Source organism: Coenobita brevimanus, chromosome 104 (assembly GCF_032717465.1).
Source record: "Coenobita brevimanus isolate Jiangsu-jjx chromosome 104, ASM3271746v2, whole genome shotgun sequence".
Lineage (NCBI taxonomy): Eukaryota > Metazoa > Arthropoda > Malacostraca > Decapoda > Coenobitidae > Coenobita > Coenobita brevimanus.
Genome location: NC_137057.1, coordinates 13,861,973 through 13,886,889, shown reverse-complemented (window position 1 = coordinate 13,886,889; position 24,917 = coordinate 13,861,973). Strand labels below are relative to the sequence as shown.

Below are 24,917 nucleotides of genomic sequence, written 5' to 3'. Positions count from 1 at the left end.
TAGTAGTACAGTAGTGGTAGTTGTAGAAGTAGTAGTAGTAGCAGCAGTGGTAGTAGTTGTAGTAATACCTAGACTTCTAGTTGCACAGCAGTGCACCAATGCAAGCTGTCATAAATTTGTATACACTCCTTTATCTGGCGAGTGTTAGTCTAACACTACCTTAAGTAAATTCATACAAGTCTTTTAGGAAGTATGAGTGTAATTGATATTTCAACTCACCAGTAATCATTCTCCTATCTTCTAGCAAATTCCCCAAGATTTGACCAAATCATAAAGGTTACTTAGCTAGAAAGAGTCGGACAACAGATGACGATGAGCCTGATGTTTCGGTCGGTTGCCTGGGCATCCAAGCGTCCTTAGGTGCATATTTTACAGCGCGCAACTTGAACTAACTTTTGCAGCAGAATGAATGAACATGGCGAGTCTCTACTCCCTCATAGGATTGTAGGGATGCCAACTATTAATTAATTACAAGGCTAAATACAGTTAAATTACTTCATGATATATATACAAGGTGAATCTAACTTAATTTAATCTTAGTTTTAATTAAACTAAAGCCAAATATTCCCTTTATGTAAATATGTATAAACCTTCATTCGTTTCTCATGTAAGGCACTTCATACTCACCACACAAGCACAGTTAAGTCAGTGGCAATTTCCGAAGTGTTGACATGTATTCATAATATAGTTGTCCACAAAGGTTAAACGCAGTAACATTAATTTATTAATAATAAGAAATATTAAAGAGAACGTAATCTCTGGATTATGAAGCACTTGAATTAGTCATTAACGCTCTTTAGGTTTTCCTTTGCTTTTAAACAGGGACAACTATTTTAAAAGATAAAGAGCGCAACCACTCTGGGGGAAAATATTTCCCACAGTTTTGGGGCCAGGCGTAAAATGATACACTGTATCATGTAATGTGACCCTTAGCCAGGAGTTCTCTCCATAGGTCTCGAGAACCCTGTGCTGCGGCCCTTCTAGGTTGCGCATCTTGACCCAATTGCTCTCCACCATCTACTGTGTACAGGGTAGCCGTTAACTCAAGGGGTACCAGTTTATCAGTAGTTTTTATATTAGTGTGTCCCCTACATTTTAGTTTTACAAGTCTCGGCACCCCCTTTGAATCTGGGAGTGTGATCACTTTAGCTAATGGCCACTGGGATCTTGGGTGTTTTGTTTTTACTAAGACTAGATCTCCTATGTTTATAACAGACTTGTTCCTGGCAGCCTGAGTCCCATAAAATCCTTCTCTTAGGCTCAAAAGATATTCTTTGCTCCAATGTCTATCCCAGGTGTCCAATACTTTTTTCAGACGTTGATAACCCTCCTACAGACGTCGTCCTAATTCATTATTTTTTATGGCAGGATCATCTACTTCCTCCGATATCCACACAAGGCACCGGATGGAGCTTTCTGTCATATAACATATGAGCCGGTGTTAATGCTTCAATCAAAATGCTAGTGTCATCTAGATAGGTTAAAAAGCTATCATTAATCCTAGCCTCAATTATATTTCAGTTATCACTTGTCTCAACTCCTCTCTGGTGATCTTAGTTCTGTGTAAGGTTTTCCTAAGGCTGTTCTTCACAGTATCAATCATTCGTCCGGTAAATCCATTTTGCCATGGTGCTCTTGGAGTTATGAACTGTCAGGTACAATTTCGGATTCCCACCTCCGACTTAACCCTTGGGTCATTCATTATACTTAAAAGTAGAGGTGCTGCTCCAACAAAATTGGTTCCGTTGTCGAATATTAATTTATTAGGACAAGACCTAGCTGCAAATTTTCTAAATACCTTCAGGAATGTCTCTGAACTTATATCTTTTGCCATTTCTAGGTGGACTGCCCTTGTTTACGTGCAAGTAAACAGGCATGGATACACCTTATGGGGAGTTCCTTCACCCGTAACAGTTATAGCTCCTGTGTAATCAACTTCAGTTACTTTGAAGGGCCGACTTACATTTACCCTATCCCTTGGTAAGGCAGGTGGTCCTAGATAGTCATATGGTCGTTTTTCATATCTCCTACATGTAATGCAACCTTTGAGATATTTATTTATGACCTGTTTACCCTTAGGGATCCAATACCTTTCCCGGATTCGGGCCAAAGTCTGCGGCACACCTCCATGAAGAGTCAGATCATGGGCTTCCTTAATATTTAATTGTACAAAATTATTGCCTTTGAGTAATAATACGGGATGTCTAGTTTGGAGAGGAAAATCAGCCTTTATTATTCGGCCCCGGCATCTAATCAGACCCTTTCCGTCTAAGGACGAGCCTAAATCTCTTATCATGTTATTCTTGGTCCCAGTGTCTTTGCCCAAAAGGTCATATATCTCTCCATAATAATTCCTTTGTATCCTTTTCGGCCAATATTCCATGGGATTAAACTTCTAAAACCTCACTTTATTATTCAGAAATTTAACAACTAATTTAGTAGTGTTGATAAGTTGCCTTACTGATGAGAATCTGCTAATGTCATTTACTTCTGGCTCAGGTACTACAGGATCCAAGTTTACTACACCTTCCTCGGCAATACTATACTGTTTCTGCTCAGGCCAATCTTTAGCGAGCAACCATTTAGGACCTTTAAACCACAAGTTGTCTTTGATCAATCTCTATACAGTCGAACCTCTCGAAAGCAGATCAGCTGGGTTTTGTTTGAAGGATACATGCATAAATTTAAATTTGGAAGACATCCTTTAATAGTCTTCACTCTATTGCAGACGAAAGGAATTTACTGTCTTCCCTCCCTATCCAGTAAAGACAAATCTCACTGTCAGTCCATATACAGATATCCTCAAACTGAGTATAAAAAGTAGTGGTTATATACCCAGCCAATTTAGTTCCCACTTCTATAGAAGCCAATTCCATTTGAAGTAGGGTTCTTCCTTTTATTGGCACAACTTTGGCTTTGGACGTAATAATCTTACTATCCTCTCCTGCTGCGCAATAATCTACTGCTCCATATGCCCTTTGAGAAGCATCACAAAATATGTGTAAGTGTGACTTCTCATTACTGTTTATTTGTCTGGGAATACATATGCTTGATGTGGTTTCAAACTCCTTTCTAATCTGTTCCCATTGTTCCACATATGTCTCATCCAATTCTGTGTCCCAGTCTAACTTTTCTCGCCAAGCCTCCTGTACTAAACATTTGCCCCTAATAACTATAGGACTGACAAAACCTATTGGGTCAAATAGCATGAAAACCTAACTTAACGAGGACCTCTTGGTGAGAATGACATCAGAGAACTTAATTGGTTTCAAACTTATTTCATCAGCTCTTGTATCCCAGTTAAGACCCAACACATTTTGAGTTTTGGTAATGTCATTATTTGGTTAGTCCTCTTGTATTTTATTCCTCAAAAACGGTGAATTAGTATTCCAGCTCTGTAACGGCAAATTTGCCTTCCCACATTCGGAATTGGCTACTTCATAAGCCTTCAATGCTTCTGCCTCAGTATCAACAACACCTTGCAAATTATCCATGTAAAAAGCCTGCCCTATTTCTGGGCATTTGGCATTTCCAAAATGATGCTTTAAAGTGTTGCAAAGTAGGAAAGGACTAGCACAAGAGCCAAAGAGCACCGATCGGAAACAGATTTCAGTGGACTATCCTCACCTTAAGGGTCTTGAAGCCAGAGGAATTTTGTAAACCTACTATCCTCATCTCTCAGTCCTATTCTGAGAAAAGTCTTACTAATGTCTGCAATAAGCATAAGGTTTTTCTCTAAATCATAATAACACATTCCATAATTTCTGTGTTAGTGTAGGTCCAGAGTATAGGCAATCTTTCAAACTAGCTGATCCTTTGGATGCTTTACTACTACAGTTGAAAACTATCCTTATAGGAGTAATTACTGAATCCTTGCTTATAGGATGATGTAGTAAATAATGTACTTCTCTGTGGTAAACAGGGAATTCTTCCTCTTCAATAAATTTGTTCTTCAATTGAATCTCTATAAAATTATCATATATGGTTAGATGCTCTGGTTTATCTCTCAATTTTCTTAGAAGAGAATTTAGCTGACCCTTAGCTGCTTGGTAATTTGTTGGTAACTCCGAATGGTTTAGTTTCCATGGTAATCCTACCCAATACTGTCCATCCTTAAATTCCACAGACCGGTTATACAAATCCAAAGTTATATTATCTTCAGGGGTTGGTTCCTCAGAGTTTATTCCTGCACTATCTAAGTCCTACAATTTGTGTACAGGTTCAATTTTTTCATCCAGCAAGTCATTTATCTGAGTAGGTTCTAGTTCTGCACCTATTCTAGCTACCATCAAAGACTGTGTGGGGGTAACAAAGACTGAGTCTACTAGTTTGGCCTCTCCTTTAACATGTTTTGGACAAGGCAACTGACCCATAATAAGGTTACCTCCTGGACTCTTGAACAACTCTACCTAATTCTTCTTGAAAGTCCTATGTAGGAATCTTCCACAGTAATCAGAACCAATTATCATTTTTATGTGACACACAGTATCTGATTCTACATTCCGTTTTGCCAACTTTATCCCTGAGCTTTGTAGATGATCAGAGGTTTCCTTCAGTCCTTTTATATATATACTTGTCTCCATATTATCCAGTACAGCTGCTGTTATACGGCATTTATATCTGCCTGGTTGTATTATAGGTCTAACTAAATCAAAGGACTGAGCTTCTTTAGTAGTTTACATTCCTATAATGGCTAGATTTACTTTGCCAATAGTAGGTAACCTTAATTTCTTCACTATGTCTGCAGAAATGAAGGTTTTCTGAGCATCATCATCAAGAAGAGTACACACACCACAAAGCCAGTCAGGAGACAGGACGTGTGTGCTGGGCAATCCCCAGGTCCTGTTCTCCCCAGTTACTGTTTATTAATCAGCCCATACACCACTGACCGGGCTAATGTATGGCCCGGCCTGCAGTATATGTGCAGGGAATCTTTCAACAACAACAACAACAAGAAGAGTACATACTAATAGGTTTCTGTTTTCAATCATTACCTTCACATCTGGTATTGGAACTGTAGCTGGCATTACTTCTGGCGTATTCTCCTTAGCAATTGTCATATTGACACGTGCAGTTTTAGGAACCTCATTTTTCATCCTTGGGCATAAAGCACTATGATGATGATCCCTTTTACATTCCGTAGTCCACGGAATTCATGCAGATTATACAACATCCCAATTCCTGAAGCTTTACTCCTCTAAAAGCATAATCAGGATAATGTTGACAAGATGCACTGGAATGTTGCTCACCACATATTGCACAAAACTTCCTGTCCTTTACCATGAAAAGTTTCACCTCCTTATTTTCATCAGCTTGTCTATTTCTTGTCTTTTATATTTTACCCTCAGATTTTAAAGAGCTAAGGAAAATACCTATTTCTTCTTTAGGTACAGTTTAGAGTTGCATTAAGCCTTCCTCAATCTCCTCAAAAGAGAAATTATTCTTTTGGTTCCTACCATACAAGGCATCCTTGGTTCTTGGTAGAAGCTTTAAGGACACAATTCTAGAAAGCATCCAATCTGCTGCTTTATCTTCGAAAGTTCCTAAAGCCTTTGAATTACAACTCATTTCAATCCGAAAATTTTGCAAGGAATCAAAATCACGTTTAGGTATGGGTAATTCAATTAGAGCCTTCAGTAATTGGGTGATGACCTGCTCCCTGTCTTCGTAATTCTGTCTAAGGATAGTCAATGCCACCTCATAATTGTTTTCTTCCACGGGTAATTCCTTCATCAACTTGTAAGGCGTCCCCTTGACCTGTCCTATCAGATATATTAGTTTACTCACATTAGGGAGATCTGTTCTCTCATGAACTAAGTATTTAAACTGATCCCAAAAGGATTTCCAGTTTCGCTCCCCATCAAACTCCGGAAGAGTAATTTGTGGTAGTACAGCTTTACTCTGCTGTTCCACAACTTGTATTTCCACGGCAGTCTCGGCCAATTTTGACTCTAATAACTTCACAAAGGTTAAATATTCTTCTAATTTAACTTCAAACTTGGTAGTCTCCGACTCTATGAGATCTTCATCATCAACTTTTACTATGGCTGCTTCTAAATTTACAAAACATTCTTCATACTTAGTCCATCTGTCCTTTAATATATTCAGGAGACTATTTAAAATCTCCCTGGACAGAGGTGTTTCATCTAACGATTATCTGCAATCATTTATGGCTCTCGTTCCCCAGTACTAGAGGATCTCTGTAACAAGGAAATAGACATGTTGACTGACTTCTAATTTACCAGATTAACCATTCATTTCAACCATAAATTTACCCCAGCTCAGTAGTTGTCTGTTTATTTTAAATTTGAGGAGCGTAGGATTGGGTTTATGGTATTAAACCTACTCCCTGGGTTGTTAAACCTCTAGGGTTATATCTTTATTCCCACACTCAGTTTCCAAATAACCCATATTTCCCTGAGCTCAGAACTATTAATGTCTTAGTATAACATATGCCCACCCAAAGCTTGTACAGCATAGAACAGTTCTTTCTTCAACTCTGTGTACAGTAGTTTAAAATTTTCTGCAGAACCACTTCTCTTCCATGATGATTCCAATGTATACCTTCGGCTTTTAGAGTTGCTCGGAAAGCCTTTGCATTAAAGTGGATAAAATTCTTCCCCTTCCTTATCTTCTGCAGCTTCCTATTTCCGGCCCTGGTAACTAATTTATACTTACCATGGCAAACTGGTAAATCATATGGTAGGTTTCTCGGCTCAAGAAGGGTTATGGTTACAGAGGATTTACATGAACCTTCAATGGCTCCTACCACGGCTAGAATGTTTTCAACAATTTCATTAACTTCCACATCTTAATAAATATAATTTCCTCGCAGAAAAATGATAGTGTGGTCATGCTTGCAATCTAATACGGCATTTAGCCTCTCATCATCAGAAAAGGAACTTGCCCTTCTACCTGGAGCTCTGTATATACGTATTTCCACGTCATCCACTTCTACAGAACGTGGGAATAGGCTATGCCCAACAAACGCGACCTTAAAATCGTTCAGTGCTTCTGCACACATCTGTTTTCCTCACTCTGAGGAGCACCAAAAATGTCAGAAATTTTTATACAGTCCTTTATCTGACGAGTGTTAGTCTAATATGACAAGTAAATTCATACAAGTCTTTTAGGAAGTATGAGTGTGATTGATATTTCAACTCACCAATAATTATTCTCCTATCTTCTAGCTAATTCCCCAAGCTTTGACCAAATCATAAAGGTTACCTAGCTAGAAAGAGTCGGACAACAGATGACGATGAGCCTGATGTTTCGGTCGGTTGCCTGGGCATCCAAGCGTCCTTAGGTGCGTATTTTACAGCGCGCAACTTGAACTAACTTTTGCAGCAGAATGAATGAACATGGCGAGTCTCTACTCCCTCATAGGATTGTAGGGATGCCAACTATTAATTAATTACAAGGCTAAATACAGTTAAATTACTTCATGATATATATACAAGGTGAATCTAACTTAATTTAATCTTAGTTTTAATTAAACTAAAGCCAAATATTCCCTTTATTTATGTAAATACGTATTAAACCCTCATTCGTTTCTCATGTGAGGCACTTCATACTCACCACACAAGCACAGTTAAGTCAATGGAAATTTCCTAAGTATATACATTTACTTACAATATAGTTGTCCACAAGTGTTAAACGCAGTAGCATTTAATTTATTAATAATAAGAATTATTAAAGAGAATGTAAGCTCTGGGTTATAAAACCGCTTGGATTAGTCATTAATGCGTTCCAGGTTTTCCTCTGTTTTTAAACAGGGACAACTATTTTAAAAGATAAAGAGTGCAACCACTCTGGGGGAAAATATTTCCCACTCAAACCAAACATATATCTCCATGTGTGTGTGTGTGTGTGTGTGTAAGGCGCTGGTGGAAGCATGGTGGCGCGGTGGTGAGGTGAGAAGGCGTATGTGGGCGTTGGTGAGCTGAGCCAGCCTGCCTCAAGGTCATTGCTATAGTAACTGCTCTCACAACCACACTCACGCCACACTTCTGAAAAACCAACAAGGAAATGGTGTTTGTGGTTGACTGTGGTCTTTTGGCAGTGTTTTTTATTGTGGAGGGCTAGTATAAGCCTTAGTTGTGCCACCGCACCTCAGCCATGCATATGGATATGGGCAAAAAATAAAAGTTACCCAGTTCCCCCCCCCCCGTCTCTCTCTCTCTCTCTCTCTCTTTGTGACTACACTCACTTCACAATTTGAGGCCATTAGCTTGAAGTCGAAGGATTGATGGGTATTATGACACAAAATTTTTATTATTTTTGGATAAGTATTGGCTGAGATATTAAGGTTATAAAAAAGGTGATTTTCTCTGAAATGCCCGGCTGGTAGAAGGGTCGGCGGAAATATATGCCGGATGCCATGAGTTAATACTTGGTGAGTTAAAAGAATTTCTAGCCTAAAGAGCATCTCGTATAGAGTTAAACAAAGGAAATATGGTAAATTAATTGGGAAATTGGTATGTATTCGAGGAACTGTTAGAGAACCTGTGAGTACGAGAAAGTTCTCTCGAAGCTGAATATTATCTTGTGGTACAATTATTGAAGTAGAAAGCAAAATTATTAATGAATCATATTAAAATTATACCATCTCATTGATTCCAGTTACATATTGCAGCAACAGCAAGCAGAAAGTTCATACGAAACGTGAACTGCATGTTGAAGTTTGCCCTCATCCTGCAGTCCACTCGACACTGAGTGAGTCGAAGAATGTTTGTAAAACCAGGCAGTGTAGCAGCCCAGTAATGTCTGTGGTGCCGCATGATGGTGTCCCTCTCCAACACTGTGACATAAAACTTATTTTGATGTCTCTAAACGTTTTATTCAAAATACAGGAGCTGTAAGATGTAAGAAAAGTTAAATATCGATAGTACGGTCCTATCCAATGCATTCATTTTGAAAAGTCTCTAGACATAAATTACATTGTCAGGACACAGGCAAACTATATATATACTAAACAAGTTATGCTTTTGAAATGCTGTTTCCTGACTTGGATGTGAATGTTAGCAAATGGCAGTTAGTAAGTGCGTAATAGGCCAGTCCATTATCGCAATTATATCACACTCTCTCTACAGGTCCTTTTGTAAACTGAAAATAAAAAATCAATTGGCATTTCCGAGAATACAGTTTGCAGAGTCATCATTGCAGGGATTGGGTTTATGGTGATTGTTTCTAAGTCTTTCTACATTAGAGTTCCCTACCACACTTGTCCCATCAGTGCGATATGTATTTATCATAATATTCCTGAAATCTTTACACAATTTTATGCAGCATCTTAGGAAACATATTTGAGCTGGAAAGGTTGTATACATCATTAATAAATCTCTCAATGTTTAAATCAAATACACTAAAGAGCGTCATCAAAATAAAAGACAGACACTCTTGAAGTCGTTGAGTTGTACAATTACTTTGGGCAAACACTAAAACTACCGAAAAATCATGAAAAAGAAATAAAAATATATATTACAACTGGGTGGAAAGTTTTTGGTAAACTAAAGGCATCATGGAAAATAGGTTGCCAGTATGTATGAAACGAAAAATATATAACAAATGTACTGTATAATCCTAGCTATGACGTACGGTTGTGAAACCTGGAAACTGACAAAAGTGATGATAAACAAACTAATCCGTGCTCAAAAAACTTTGGAAACATCAGTGCTGGGAATATATCTGAGAGACAGGAATACATCAACTTGGGTGAGACAGCAGACTAAAGCCAAAGACAATATAGAGGTTATAAAAGAAAAGAAATGGAGATGGGCATGTCATGTAACAGGAATGTAGAGATAATCGATGGAGCAAGAGACTAATTGACTGGGCTCCAAGAGACTGCAAGCGTAGTTTAAAAATGCCAGGCAGCAGATGGAGAGATGTGATACAGAAGCCTGCAGACTAAACCTAGCAGACTGAGTCAGTAAAGGAATTCATGAAGAAAACTGGGGAGGCCTTTGCTCAGCAGTGGACTTGCAATGGATGAAGATGATGACGGTGATGATGATGATGATGATATCTTACTCACCTGACTCTAAAAACTGAAGATTAAAAAAAAAGTCAGTGGATGGCGGAAATTGAGTAAAAATTACACCCTCGGACCTGAGAGATTACTGCAAGTGTTCCTCATAAACTTTTAAAATCTGAGGGACGTCCAGTGGCGTACCTGAGGGGGGCTGTTTGAAACTGCCCCCCGGGTCCCCAGTTGAGGGGGACCCCCAAAAGCCTTAAAAATTTATAAGCTAGTTATTAATATTTAAAAATATATATATTTATTATCCCGATAATCCCGGCTGAGATATTAGATAAGTTTTGAGAATAAGGAAGGCTAGGTTCTTTGTGGGGCCCCCCTCCAGGAGGGGGGTCCAGCAAAGAACCTAGCCCCCCCGGGCCCCCAAATCTCTAGGTACGCCCCTGGGGACGTCGTTTATTTATTTTATTATCTCTACTACCAGATGATCTTATGTAACTTAGGAAAGTCATTTTGGACTGACTATCTATCTATAGCCTGACGCCCTAATCCCGTAAAGGGTGCCCGTAGACAAAACACCTCCAAGTCGCTCTGTCACCCACTATTTGACTACCCTCCCCCTAACTCACCCCCCCTCCCTCATATACCTCTTACTCCATCCCTCCACCTCATCCTCGGTCTACCTCTCCCTCTCCCTCCCTCCACCTCACCTACATACACCCTCTTAGTCAGTCTTTCATTCTCCATTCTCTTCACATGTCCAAACAACCTCAGTATATTTCTCCTAATCTTCTCAACCACATCCACATCTACCCCACAACGTTCCTTCACTTCTTCATTCGTCAACCTGTCCCTCCACGTCACTCCACATGCTCCTCTCAAGTAACTCATTTCCACTGCTCTCACTCTTGACTTGTTCCCCTCTTGCAAGGTCCACGCCTCGCTTCCATTCTTCAGGGTAGGGATCACAATACTATCATGCAATGACTTCTTAACTTCCATACTCACCTCCCTATTTCTCATCACGGCTTTCAGTGAACCAACAACCTTCCTTCCCTGCTGTACCCTTTCACGCACTTCATCCCCCAAAGTTCCGTCCTTACTCATCACACTACCCAAGTACTTGAATGCACTCAGATTCTCCATATCCTCACCATCCAACCTCATTGCACACTCTGTGGCTTCATTCCTCTCAAACACCATAACTTTACTTTTGTTTACATTAACTTTCAGATTCCTCCTCCTACACACTGTCCCAAATTCATTCACCAAACCTTGCAACTCCCATTCATCTTCACTCAACAATACTGTATCATCAGCAGTATATTATTACTTCATCTAACTCCTCTAGTTCGTAAAGGCTCAGTAAAGATGAATAAAAATTGTCACGAGGGGACAAGAATTTAACCAAACTGACATCTCCGAGCTCTGTGGGATAACAGCGCACTGTAACTCGTTCTCTCTTAGACAAAACATATTGGAGTAACCCATTTACTGTATGTATAATCGGAATTGTTATGACGAAACAATCTCAAGAATAAACTCATTTCCTCACTCTTGACTTGTTCCCCTCTTGCAAGGTCCACGCCTCGCTTCCATTCTTCAGGGTAGGGATCACAATATCATGCAGTTGCTTCTTTATCGTCATACAACCTAAACCTATTAACCTTTCAGTGAACCAACAACTGCTGTAAAGATTCAGCAGCACACACACACACACACACACACACACACACACACACACACATACACACACATCAAAATACCTAACACACTCTGTGATTCACTCATCCTCTCAAACACCATAACTTTACTCCCAAATTCATTCACCAAACCTTGCAACTCCCATTCATCTTCACTCAACAATACTTCATCAGTCTGTATATTATTACTTCATCTGTCTCTGTCTCTGTTCGTCTGTCATCTCTGAGCTCTGTCTGTCTGTCTGTCTGTCTGTCTGTCTGTCTGTTTGTCTGTCTGTCTGTCTCTGTCTCTGTCTGTCTGTCTGTCTGTCTGTTTGTCTGTACTGTCAACAATGTCTCTCCTCTTACTCGTACAGTCAACAATTACTCTCGTCAGTGTGCTCTCCTGGTATTAGACTCGAAACTATTAAATTAATGACCTAAATCTTGAAACCCTAAGCTCTGGACCACCAGTAACTCTGTTTAACATACAGGTGTTGTATAACCGATTCCAGACCCACAGTTCAAATTTTAAATACCCAATTCATGCCAACCATGTGTGAAAAATGCCTCATCTGACCACCATTAACCTTTCCTTCATACAGGTGTCATTGGTACGATAAAAATTGACCCCTGGAGGTGGTGGTCCAGTGGTTTAGGAAGTCCCTTACTGTGTGAAATGACCCACGTTCAATCCCAATCAGGAACATAGAGCATTTTGATTAAATGAATTCTAATATAGAATATACTGACCCATCGGTGTTATAAAATTTCTCTCGTTAATATCAATACACCAGTCCAGAATGAGACAATTCTAGCATGTATTCAGTATGGACCGTGGGTATTAATGCCGAAGTGGTAACATGTTAAAGTGTGTTGTATGTTGAAGACTGCTGGATCAAATGGAACGGACTGTTAAGCCTAAAAAAAGTATCATCTACACCTCAGACACAAGGTTGGAGTCAGCCAAGAAAGCTAAGTGCTCCACCACCATTAATCTTTCTTCCATACAAGTGTCATGGGTGAGGAGAGGCGACATTCGCCTCCTGACCACCATGTCCGTCACCTACTCTCCAGACACAAGGTTGGAGCCAGCCAAGAACGCTAAGCAACTTACCACCATGTACTTTATTTCATACAGGTATCGTGGGTGTGGGGGCGGAACATTTGCATCTAAACCACAAAGTCCGTCAGCTACACCCCAGACGCCGGGTTCCAGCCAGCCGGTAACGCTAAGCACTTCACCACCATTAACCTTCCCTTCATACAGGTGTCGTGGGTGCGGGGGCGGGACATTCGCCTCCTGACCACCAAGTCCGTCACGTACACCTCAGACGCCAGGTTCGTGTCGGTCAACCCAGCGAGAGGGCAGCAGTGGATTCTGAAGATACACTACGTGAGGAAGACCGACGCGGGCTCCTATCTGTGTCAGGTCTCCACCACCCCGCCCATCACACACACCGTCAACCTCACTGTGCAAGGTGACTAATCCCTGTTCACTTTAACTAGGCATAAAATGGCCATCTCCCCACTTTGAATCCCGAGTTGTAGGAATAGATTAACAACAGAATATGATGCTAGTCACGAAAGAGTACCATGGAAAGGATGTAAAGCCACAGTATTGTGTTATCCTGCTACTGAGCTACGGAAAATAAGTTGTAAAATGACAAAAAAAAATCTCCATCTAGTTAATATGAATAAACTATAACATTTTGAACGAATACTGCAACATCACCCTTTGAAAAGTGGTTTCTGAACTGAGTAAAGTCGCCCAGAGATAGTCGGAACAAAAAAAAAAAAAAAAAAAAAAAAAATGGGAGGGGGGTGTCATTAAAGCGACACAATTAAGTTCCAGATCACTACATTCCAAGACAGGTGGTGGTATATGTGTGTCTGCTGTTACATAGAAAAAGGCTACGGATTTTGTTTCTATTTCCTTCTCAACCATCGTCTGGTGTACGCTTATGGGAACCGTCTAGTGGTAAAAACGAAGACATGAAAAATATTATAATGAGGTAGTTTGGGTAGTACCATAATATAGGGTAGTATCATAATTCAGTTCTTACACCTATCAACCCGACAAAATCTTCCACAGAAGTACCCACTAATGTTCAACATCCAGCTCAATCCCGCATCAGTCTTGAACATGCCTGAGGTTTCATTCATTCTGGACCTATCTTTGAATGATCATATTACATCTCTTATAAAATCTGCTTCCAAGAGATTAGGTATGCTAAGCCGACTCCGTACCTTCTTTGACCCTGCACAATTGTTGACTTTATACACGGGTTTTATTCGCCCCCGTGCAGAGTACAACTCTGTTGTGTGGGAAGACTCCCCACATACAGCTCTTCTCAATAGGGTGGAGTCAAAGGCATTTCGTCTCATCAACTCTCTTCCTCTTGCTGGCTTCCTTCAACCTCTGTCTCTTCGCCATACCGTTGCATCTTTATCTCTTTTCTTTCGCAACTTCAATGGTCACTGCTGCTCTGAACCGTCTGCTTGCATCCCTCCACCTCTACGACGGGCGCGTAGCACCCGTCTAGCAACAAACACTCATCCCTTTTCTGTCCAACTCTCTAATGCAAGAGTTAACCGTTACTCCCAGTCTTTCATTTATGCAACAGGTCAACTCTGGAACTGTCTCCCTCTGTCTGTATTTCCTACTGCCTATGACCTCCAGTCTTTCAAACACAGTGTGTCGAGGCATCTCGAAATGAAGCTATCTTGAATTTGGCTCTCTCTTGTATTTTTTTTTTTTTTAGAAGGAACGGTTTGCTGGCTCCTGGCCTTTGGTTCCTTCTTTCTTGCATTAAAAATAAAATCGACAACATTAATGACTTGGCCTAAGGAAGCGTTTTTTTTCTTTTCATTTAGTTTCGCTATACCAACGAATATGACAAGCTTTGCAGATCTATTAGGCCTCTAATCAGTACATTCACAGAAATGTAAATGTGTGTCTCCCCCAAAATCAAGTCCTCAATCATCCTTACCTACGATGTAATTAGTTTTACTATTCCTAGCGGCTCTAGGAATTAATTTCTCCACCACTTGGTGTGGGAAATTTTAGAAAAGCTCCTTCTCGTGAGCCGTCATGGCAAGAGTTTTAGTGGGTGCCAGCCCATGTTGGACTGCAGGGAAATGAATGTGCAGATGAGGCAGCAAGGGCAACAGCTACCCTTGATTCTGCAATCAGACCTCTTCTCTACAGAGATTACTTCCCTGTGATAAAAGCTGTTGTCCGGACCTCCTGGCAGTATGCATGGGATACACTTACAGATCCAAGCAAGCACGAGAGGTGAAGGCATTAGTTAGTTCATGGGTCTATACAGCCACATCCCGTCACTGGGAAGTTGCCATGACCAGCCTACGGATCGACCATACATGCCTGACACACTGCCATCTCCTAGAGGGAATATCCCCTCCTTAATGTGAAGACTGTCTGGTCCCACTGACTGTTGTGGCATCTCTTATTTGAGTGTAACAGTCTAGACCCTAAAGGATGCTCTCCTTTGACATCTCTTCAGGTTTAGAACAGGAGCTGGGTCTTGCTTTTTCTCCTCCGTCCTTGTATAGGAGGCGTGTACACGTAAAAAAAAAAAAAGTATCGCGCAGGAGTGGTATGATGATATATGAAATGATCAATATAGCTTGTGAAGTCTGGAAAATTAATTGATTATCATCTGAATATGCATTCATTAACAACGTCAATCATAAGTTGTCACAAGAAACCTATCTGTAACATGTAAGCATGTTTGACGACAAGGTGGACATTCATCAAACATTTCAAGAGTCTGTCGTCCGAGGCGTCAATTTGTTTCAGGCCAAATGTGCATCGATCCTTTTTTATCGTGTGTACACGTATGACGTTTACTGAGGAAGCAGGTTTCCTCAACATTTTGTTTTTATACATGTAACTTTTGTTTTTCTATGCATAGTTCTCTGGAATATCCCTGACGTATTATGTGAATTTTAATGTGGGATTACTATTTTTATTTGTCACACACACACACACACACACACACACACACACACCGCTCGCTGGTGCAGTGGTAACGCTCTCGCCTGCCAACTGGTGGACGGTAGTTCGCGCCTCGCTCAGGTTGCGAAAAGTTTCACTGACGAGGTGGGTGGTTACTGTCCCCCTTGAGCAAAGGGACGGGTGTGTGGGTGTGTGAAGGTCACAGCCTTGCCCTTAGATCGGACTATATGAGCTCTCAGCTCCCTTCCGGGAGGGTAAAAGCTGACGATCATGACCATCAAGTGATCCTGACCGACCCGACCCGGTGAATTACACACACACACACACGTGTATAGATATATATATATATATATATATATATATAATCTCATCTCATCAGCCGTTTGAGTGTCCACTGCAGGACTGGCCTATCCCTACCGAAGTGGGGACGATACAGTCAATGTATCTCTACCAAGTGGCTATGCTGTCTAGTAGAGATTGTTTGTAGGGTGAGAAGTGCTTCTAAGTGTAACTGTAGTGCTGAAGTGGCTTTGGATGTGTGTTTAGTCTGTGAACCAAGTGTAATCGGCCCACGAAACCCGACTGGGTGCAAGTATACTTTATAATATGTGACACTGCTTCAACCACAGCACCCATTTCATCCGCCAATGCAGTACGTGGCGAGATGAACGCTCCCAAAGTTTATTACCCTGGCGGGGCATGAACTCTCGTTCTTCAGTGTACGAAAACGCACACTTTACCGGGGGGGGGGGGACACAACCTGGCTGCACTATGGGGTGGTACTACTACTCTGCGGCCAGGTTGTGTTAGGAAGAATACTGCCACCGTATTCCCTGCTTGTCGTAAAAGGCGACTAAAAGGGGCGGGGTGAGGGGACTAGGGACCCCCTCCTCTGTTTTTTAGTTCCTAAAAAGAGACAGGCCAGAGAAAGGGATGGGAGATGGAGTTATCCCCGTACCCTGAAGATTGGGTCTATGAATGTGCGTGGATGTAGTACGATTGAGGCTTAAAGGGAGGAGATCGGGAGAATGTTTGTGAGAAGAAAGTTGGATGTGTTAGCTTTGAGTGAAACGAAGATGAAAGGGAAGGGGGAGTCTATGTTTGGAAGTGTGAATGGAAGATTGTCAGGTGTTGATAGAGGAAGGGCAAGAGAAGGTGTGGCCTTGTTAGTGAGTCCGGAAGTACAGCAATGTGTGATTGAATGGAAGGAGGTGTCATCGAGACTGATGTGGGTGAAAGCGAAATTTGAACGTGAGTTGTGGGTGTTTGTGAGTGCATATGGGCCTGGTAGTGAAAGGGATGAACAAGAGAGGGAGTCTTTCTGGAATGATGTTGATGAGTGTCTGCAGAGTTTTCGAGCGAATGTGAATGTGGTAATGATGAAAGATCTGAATGCTAGAGTGGGAAATGTAGCAGTTGAAGGCGTAGTTGGTATGCATGGTGTGCCTGGAAGAAATGAAAGTGGGGAACGAATGATAGCGATGAGTGTTGAGCGAGAGGTGGTGTTTGGGAATACGCTGTTTGAGAAGAAAGATATTTATAAGTATACATGGGTGAGACAGGAGGGTGGAAGGGTTGTTGATAGAGCTTTGATGGACTATGTGGTTGTGTCTAGGAATGTAATAGGAAGATTGTTGGATGTGAGAGTTCTGAGAGGGGAGGGTGGAGGTATGTTTGACCACTACCTGGTGGAGGGAAAGTTAAGAGTAGGTAAGAGATGGGTGAGAGGTAGGAGGGTTAGGTGTGGCAGGGAGGTTTTGAAAGTGAGTGAGTTGGATAAAAGAGAGAAAAAGATAGAGTATCAGGAGAAATTGAAAGATGAGTGGAACGCAGTGAAAGATCAGGAAAATGGCAGCGTGGAGGAGAAATGGCAGTTGCTTAAGAGTGCTGTGGTGGGGCATGCAGAAGTGGTGTGTGGTGTGAGACGTGTGGGTGGTGGTGTAAAAAAAGGAAGTGAATGGTGGTGCGAAGAAGTAAGTATGGCTGTGGCTGAGAAGAGACGTGCATATGAAGTGTGGCTGCAGAGGAAGAATGAGATGTCATATGAAAGGTATAAGGAAAAGAGGAATAGAGCGAGAAGGGCTGTGCGTGATGCTAAAGTGGCAGCAGATGAGAGGTGGGGTAGGCGGCTGACAGAGAATTTTAAACAGAATAAGAAAATGTTTTGGAAGGAGGTGAAAAGGGTGCGAAAGGGAGACTCTGGGAAGGAAGAACGAGTAAAAGCAGAGGATGGAAGGATGTTAATTGAGATGGATGCAGTAAGGAAGAGATGGGCAGAGTATTTTGAAAGACTGTTAAATGTAAAGGAGGAAAGGGTGGCTGAGATTGTGGTGGATGGAAGGGTGCAAGGAATAAATGTGTTGGGAGAGTTGAATGATTCTTGATCACGAAGGAGGAAGTGGAGAAGGTAGTAAAGGAGATGAAAACAGGGAAAGCTGCAGGTATGGATGGGTGTGCTGTGGAATGCCTGAAGGGTGGTGGAGTGACTATTGTTGACTGGTTAGTAAGATTGTTGAATGTGTGCTTTGAGAAAGGTATGGTGCCAATTGACTGGACAAGTGCTTGTGTGGTCCCATTGTATAAAGGCAAGGGTGATAAATATGAATGTACTAGCTTTAGGGGTATAAGTCTGTTGAGTGTTGTAGATAAGGTGTATGGTAGAGTGTTAATTATGAGAGTTAGAGAGGGTACAGAGGGAGTGATTGGTGATGAGCAGTGTGGCTTTAGGAGAGGGAGGGGATGCGTTGATCAGGTGTTTGCTGTGGGACAAGTGTGTGAAAAGTATTTAGCGAAAGGCAAGGATGTGTTTTGGGCATTTATGGATTTAGAGAAAGCATATGATAGAACTGATAGGGAGGCTTTGTGGACTGTTTTAAGATTGTATGGACTTGATGGTAGGTTACTAAAAGGGGTGAAAAGTTTTTATGTAAATAGTAGAGCGTGTGTAAGAGTGGGAAATACTGTGAGTGATTGGTTTCCCGTGAGAGTGGGGCTGCGACAGGGATGTGTGATGTCGCCTTGGTTGTTTAATATTTACATGGATGGTGTTGTAAGGGAGGTAAATGCAAGAGTTTTAGGTGGAGGTCTGAGTCTGGTGAATGTTGATGGTGGAGAGTGAAATCTGAAGCAGCTGCAGTTTGCAGATGATACTGCACTGGTGACTGATTCAGAGGAGAGATTGAGACAGTTGGTAGAGGAGTTTGGAAGGGTGTGTCAAACGAGGAAATTGAAAGTAAATGAGAATAAGAGTAAAGTGATGAACTGTACGAGGTTCATAGATGGTAGGGGGATGAATATAGTTTTGAATGGTGAGTTGCTTGAGGAGGTAGATTGTTTTAAATATCTTGGGTCACATTTTGCTGTGGATGGAAGAATAGATGCAGAAGTGAAGTTTAGAATGAATGAAGTAAGTAAGGTGCTGGGAGGAATGAAAAAAGTGTTTAAATGTTGTTCGCTTAGAATGGATGTAAAGAGAAGGCTGTATGAGGGTGTTGTGGTACCAACTGCGTTATATGGGGCTGAAACATGGAATATGGGTGTAGCAGAGAGGAAAAGTTTGAATGTGATGGAGATGAGGTGACTGAGGAGTATGTGTGGAGTGACGCGTATGGATCGGGTGCGAAATGATGAAGTGTGAAGGAGAACTGGAGTTGTTCGGGAGATGGCTGGTAGAGTTGAGCAGAGGGTGTTGCGATGGTTTGGGCATATGGAGAGAATGGATAATGAGCGATTGGTGAAAAAGGTAACTAGATCTGATGTGAGAGGTGTAAGGCTGAGAGGAAGACCACGAATAGGATGGATGAACAGTGTGAAGAGAGCGCTGGTTGCGAGAGGGATGTCTGTTGAGCAAGGAAGAGTGGCTGTGTGCGACAGAAATAAATGGAGAGAAATTGTGAATGAATAAGTGATGATGCAGCCCTGAGGGGATATTCTCCCGCATTTGGTCTGATCAGCTAGTCAGGTCAGGTGCGGGTGCGGGGATAGGTCTGTTATGATGTGGCAGGGGTAAACCAGTTCTGCTGTCGGGCCCTGCTGCGGATGTCACTGATTGCACTGTGCAGTTGACCCTTGTGCGGTGTGGTGCGGTGAGGATTTGTCCGTTCTCTCCTTTGGGGCTAAGATGCGAATGAATGTGTTTGAATGGATGAGTAAATGGGGAGTGTGTCGTCCTGTCTCGGCTACCTCCGTTCCCTTTCCTTGGGGGAAGCAGAATAGGTATATATATATATATATATATATATATATATACCTAGGCTGCTTCCCCCAAGAAAAGGGAGGTAGCCAAGACAGGACGACACACTCCCAATTTACTCATCCATTCAATCACATTCATTCGCATCTTAGCCCCAAAGGGAAGAAGGGACAGATCCTCACCCCATCACACCGCACGAGGGTCAACTGTGCAGTGCAACCAGTGACATCCGCAGCAGGGCCCGACAGCAGAGCTGGTTTACCCTTGCCACATAATAAGAGACCCATCCCCTTACCCACACCTGACCTGATTAGCTGATCAGACCAAATGCGGGAAAATATCCCCCCAGGGCTGCGTCATCATTTATTCATTCACAATTTCTCTCCATTTATTTCTGTCATGCATAGCCACTCTTCCTTGCTCAATAGACATCCCTCTCGCATCTAGTGCTCTCTTCACACTGTCCATCCACCCGATTCGTGATCTCTCTCTCAGCCTTACACCTCTCACATCAGATCTAGTTATCTTTTTCACCAATCGCTCATTATCCATTCTCTCCATATGCCCAAACCATCGCAACACCCTCTGTTCAACTCTACCAGCCATCTCCCGAACAACTCCAGTTCTCCTTAGCACTTCATCATTTCGCACTCGATCCATACGGGTCACTCCACACATACTCCTCAGACACCTCATCTCCATTACATTCAAACTTTTCCTCTCTGCTAAACCCATAGTCCATCTTTCAGCCCCATATAATGCAGTCGGTACCACAACACCCTCATACAGCCTTCTCTTTACATCCATTCTATGTGAACGACATTTAAACACTTTTTTCATTCCTCCCGGCACCTTACTTACTTCATTCATTCTAAACTTCACTTCTGCATCTATTCTTCCATCCACAGCAACATGTGACCCTAGATATTTAAAACACTCTACCTCCTCAAGCAACTCACCATTCAAAACTATATTCATCCCCCTACCATCTACCAACCTCGTGCACTTCATCACTTTACTCTTATTCTCATTTACTTTCAATTTCCTCCTTTCACACACCCTTCCAAACTCCTCTACCAACTGTCTCAATCTCTCCTCTGAATCAACCACCAGTGCAGTATCATCTGCAAACAGCAGCTGCTTCAGATTCCACTCTCCACCATCAACATTCACCAGACTCAGACCTCCACGCAAAACTCTTGCATTCACCTCCCTTACAACATCATCCATATAAATATTAAACAACCATGGCGACATCACACATCCCTGTCGCAGCCCCACTCTCACGGGAAACCAATCACTCACAGCATTTCCCACTCTTACACACGCTGTACTATTTACATAAAAACTTTTCACCCCTTTTAGTAACCTACCATCAAGTCCATACAATCTTAAAACAGTCCACAAACCCTCCCTATCAATTCTATCATACGCTTTCTCTAAATCCATGAATGCCCAAAACACATCCTTGCTAAATACTTTTCACACACTTGTCTCATAGCAAACACCTGATCCACGCATCCCCTCCCTCTCCTAAAGCCACACTCCTCATCACCGATCACTCCCTCTGTACCCTCTCTAACTCTCATAATTAACACTCTACCATACATTTTACCTACAACACACAACAGACTTATACCCCTAAAGCTAGTACATTCATACTTATCACCCTTGCCTTTATACAATGGGACCACACAAGCACTTGCCCAGTCAACTGGCACCTTACCTTTCACAAAGCACACAATCAACTATTGTACTAACCAGTCAACAATAGTCACTCCACCACCCTTCAGGCATTCCACAGCACACCCATCCATACCTGCAGCTTTCCCTGTTTTCATCTCCATTACTGCCTTGTCCACTTCCTCCTTCGTGATCAAAGAATCATTCAACTCTCCCAACACATTTATTCCTTGCACCCTTCCATCCGCCACAATCTCAGCCACCCTTTCCTTCTCTACATTTAACAATCTTTCAAAATACTCAGCCCATCTCTTCCTTACTGCATCCATCTCAATTAACATCCTTCCATCCTCTGCTTTTACTCGCTCTTCCTTCCCAGAGTCTCCCTTTCGCACCCTTTTCATCTCCTTCCAGAATATTTTCTTATTCTGTTGAAAAATTTCAGTCAGTCGCCTACCCCACCTTTCATCTGCTGCCACTTGAGCATCGCGCACGACCCTTCTCACTCTATTCCTCTTTTCCTTATACCTCTCATATGACACCTCATCCTTCCTCTGCAGTCACACTTCATATGCACGTCTCTTCTCAGCCAGAGCCATACTTACTTCCTCGCACCACCATTCACTTCCTTTTCTTACACCACCACCCACACGTCTCACACCACACACCTCTTCTCATGCTCCACCACAGCGCTCTTAAACAACTGCCATTCCTCCTCCACACTGCCATTTTCCTGATCTTTCACTGCGTTCCACTCATTTTTCAATTTCTCCTGATACTCTATCATTTTCTCTCTTTTATCCAACTCACTCACTTTCAAAACCTCCCTGCCACACCTAACCCTCCTAGCTCTTACCCATCTCTTACCTACTCTTAACTTTCCCTCCACTATATATATATATATATATATATATATATATATATATATATATATATATATATATATATATATATATATATATAGGGGGAGGCGGTGGCTCAATCGGTAGAGAGGTGGCCTGCTGTCCTACCGGACCCAGGTTCAAATATCCGCTGAGGCAGGGAACAGTTTAAGGATTTGAACTATATGTAAAGCAGACTTTACCGATCTACCAGAAGACCCACCGACATGTCGTAAAAGTACCCCCGCTAATACCAATACGCCAGTCCTGTATCAGACAGCCCTAGCATGTATTCAATCTGGATGGTGGGTGTTAGCGCCGAAGTGGTGACATGTAGTGGTGTATATGTAGGAGGACTACTGGGCCTTGAGAGCAGGCTGTGAGGCCTATGTCCAGAGTCGAGCACATAAAAAAAAATATTATATATATTTATATATATATATGTATATATATATATATAAATGTTATATATATATATATAATATAATATCTATCTATCTATCTATATATATATATATATATATATATATATATATATATATATATATATATATATATATAAATGTTATATATATATAATATAATATCTATCTATCTATCTATCTATATATATATATATATATATATATAATATATTATATATATATATGTTATATATATATAATATAATATCTATCTATCTATCTATATATATATATAAATATATAGGAAGATAGATATAAATATATATATATATATATATATATATATGTATGTATATATAAAAATATATATATATATATATATATATATATATATATATATATATATATATATATATATATATATATATATATATATATATATATATATATACAGTATGTATATATATATATATATAGAGAGAGAGAGAGAGAGAGAGAGAGAGAGATATTATATTATATATATATATATATATATATATATATATATATATATATATATATATATATATATATATACCGACCCAGGTTCAAATATCTGCTGAGGCAGGGAACAGTTTAAGGATTTGAACTATATGTGAAGCAGACTTTGCCGAGTCTACCAGAAGACCCGACATGTATGTCGTAAAAGTACCCGCTAAGCATACCAATACGCCAGTCCTGTATCAGACAGCCCTAGCATGTATTCAATCTGGATGGTGGGTGTTAGCGCTGGGCGGGGTGACATGTAGTGGTGTATATGTAGGAGGACTACTGGGTTTTTGAGAAGCTGTGAGGCAGGCTGTGAGGCCTATAGTCAGAGTCGAGCTCATAAAAAAAAAAATTATATATATATATATATATATATATATATATATATATGTATATATGTTACATAAATATATTAATATAATATCTCTCTCTCTCTCTCTCTCTCTCTCTCTCTCTCTCTCTGTATATATATATATACAGTATATATATATATATATATATATATATATATATATATATATATATATATATATATATATATATATATATATGTATATATATTGTATATATATATATATATATATATATATATATATATATATATACTGTATATATATATATATATATATATATATATATATATATATATACAGTATATATATATATATATATATATATATATATATACATATACAGTATATATATATACAGTATATATATATATATATATATAGAGAGAGAGAGAGAGAGAGAGAGAGAGAGAGAGAATTAAATATATATTTATATATATATATATATATATATATATATAGATATATATATATACATAATTTTTTTTTTTATGTGCTCGACTCTGGACATAGGCCTCACAGCCTGCTCTCAAGGCCCAGTAGTCCTCCTACATATACACCACTACATGTCACCACTTCGGCGCTAACACCCACCATCCAGATTGAATACATGCTAGGGCTGTCTGATACAGGACTGGCGTATTGGTATTAGCGGGGGTACTTTTACGACATGTCGGCGGGTCTTCTGGTAGATCGGTAAAGTCTGCTTTACATATAGTTCAAATCCTTAAACTGTTCCCTGCCTCAGCGGATATTTGAACCTGGGTCCGGTATATATATATATATATATATATATATATATATATATTGTTACGGAACAGAGAAAGATAATGTACACTTTAAGTGAGAATACTAAAAATCACTACTGTCCCGTAAAGTTCCAGGTTCAAAACAAAAGAGTTAGGTAAAATTACAAGTTAAAGTTTAATGCTCAAACTAACAACAAAACATTCAGGACTCATAAGGATAATGTAATGGCAAATAAACAGGTTAAATATATGGTTAACTGCAATAGCCTCTAACACGAAATTAGCGAGAGTAAATTTATCTAAGTCAGCCCTGACAAAATGAAAATACACCAGGTAATGCTCAGTTAATGCAAGATAAATTATTACAGATACAAACTATTATAAAAAATGACTGACATAAAACCCAACATCAATCGAAAACCTCACTAGGCCTAAGAATTAACCTTATGCTACACAGTACAAGAAAAAATACAACAGTTATACTCAA

The 24,917-nt window shown here is 40.4% G+C and overlaps 1 protein-coding gene across 1 annotated transcript in view; it reads left to right on the top strand.

Annotated features, from left to right (window-relative positions):
• LOC145416010 (hemicentin-1-like) overlaps nt 1-24,917 on the top strand; it is a 145,320-nt gene that overhangs the window by 108,170 nt on the left and 12,233 nt on the right. Inside the window, exon 3 of the mRNA XM_080285110.1 lies at nt 12,932-13,142. Coding sequence (XP_080141236.1) covers nt 12,932-13,142 — 211 coding nt within the window. The remainder of the gene's footprint in view (nt 1-12,931; nt 13,143-24,917) is intronic.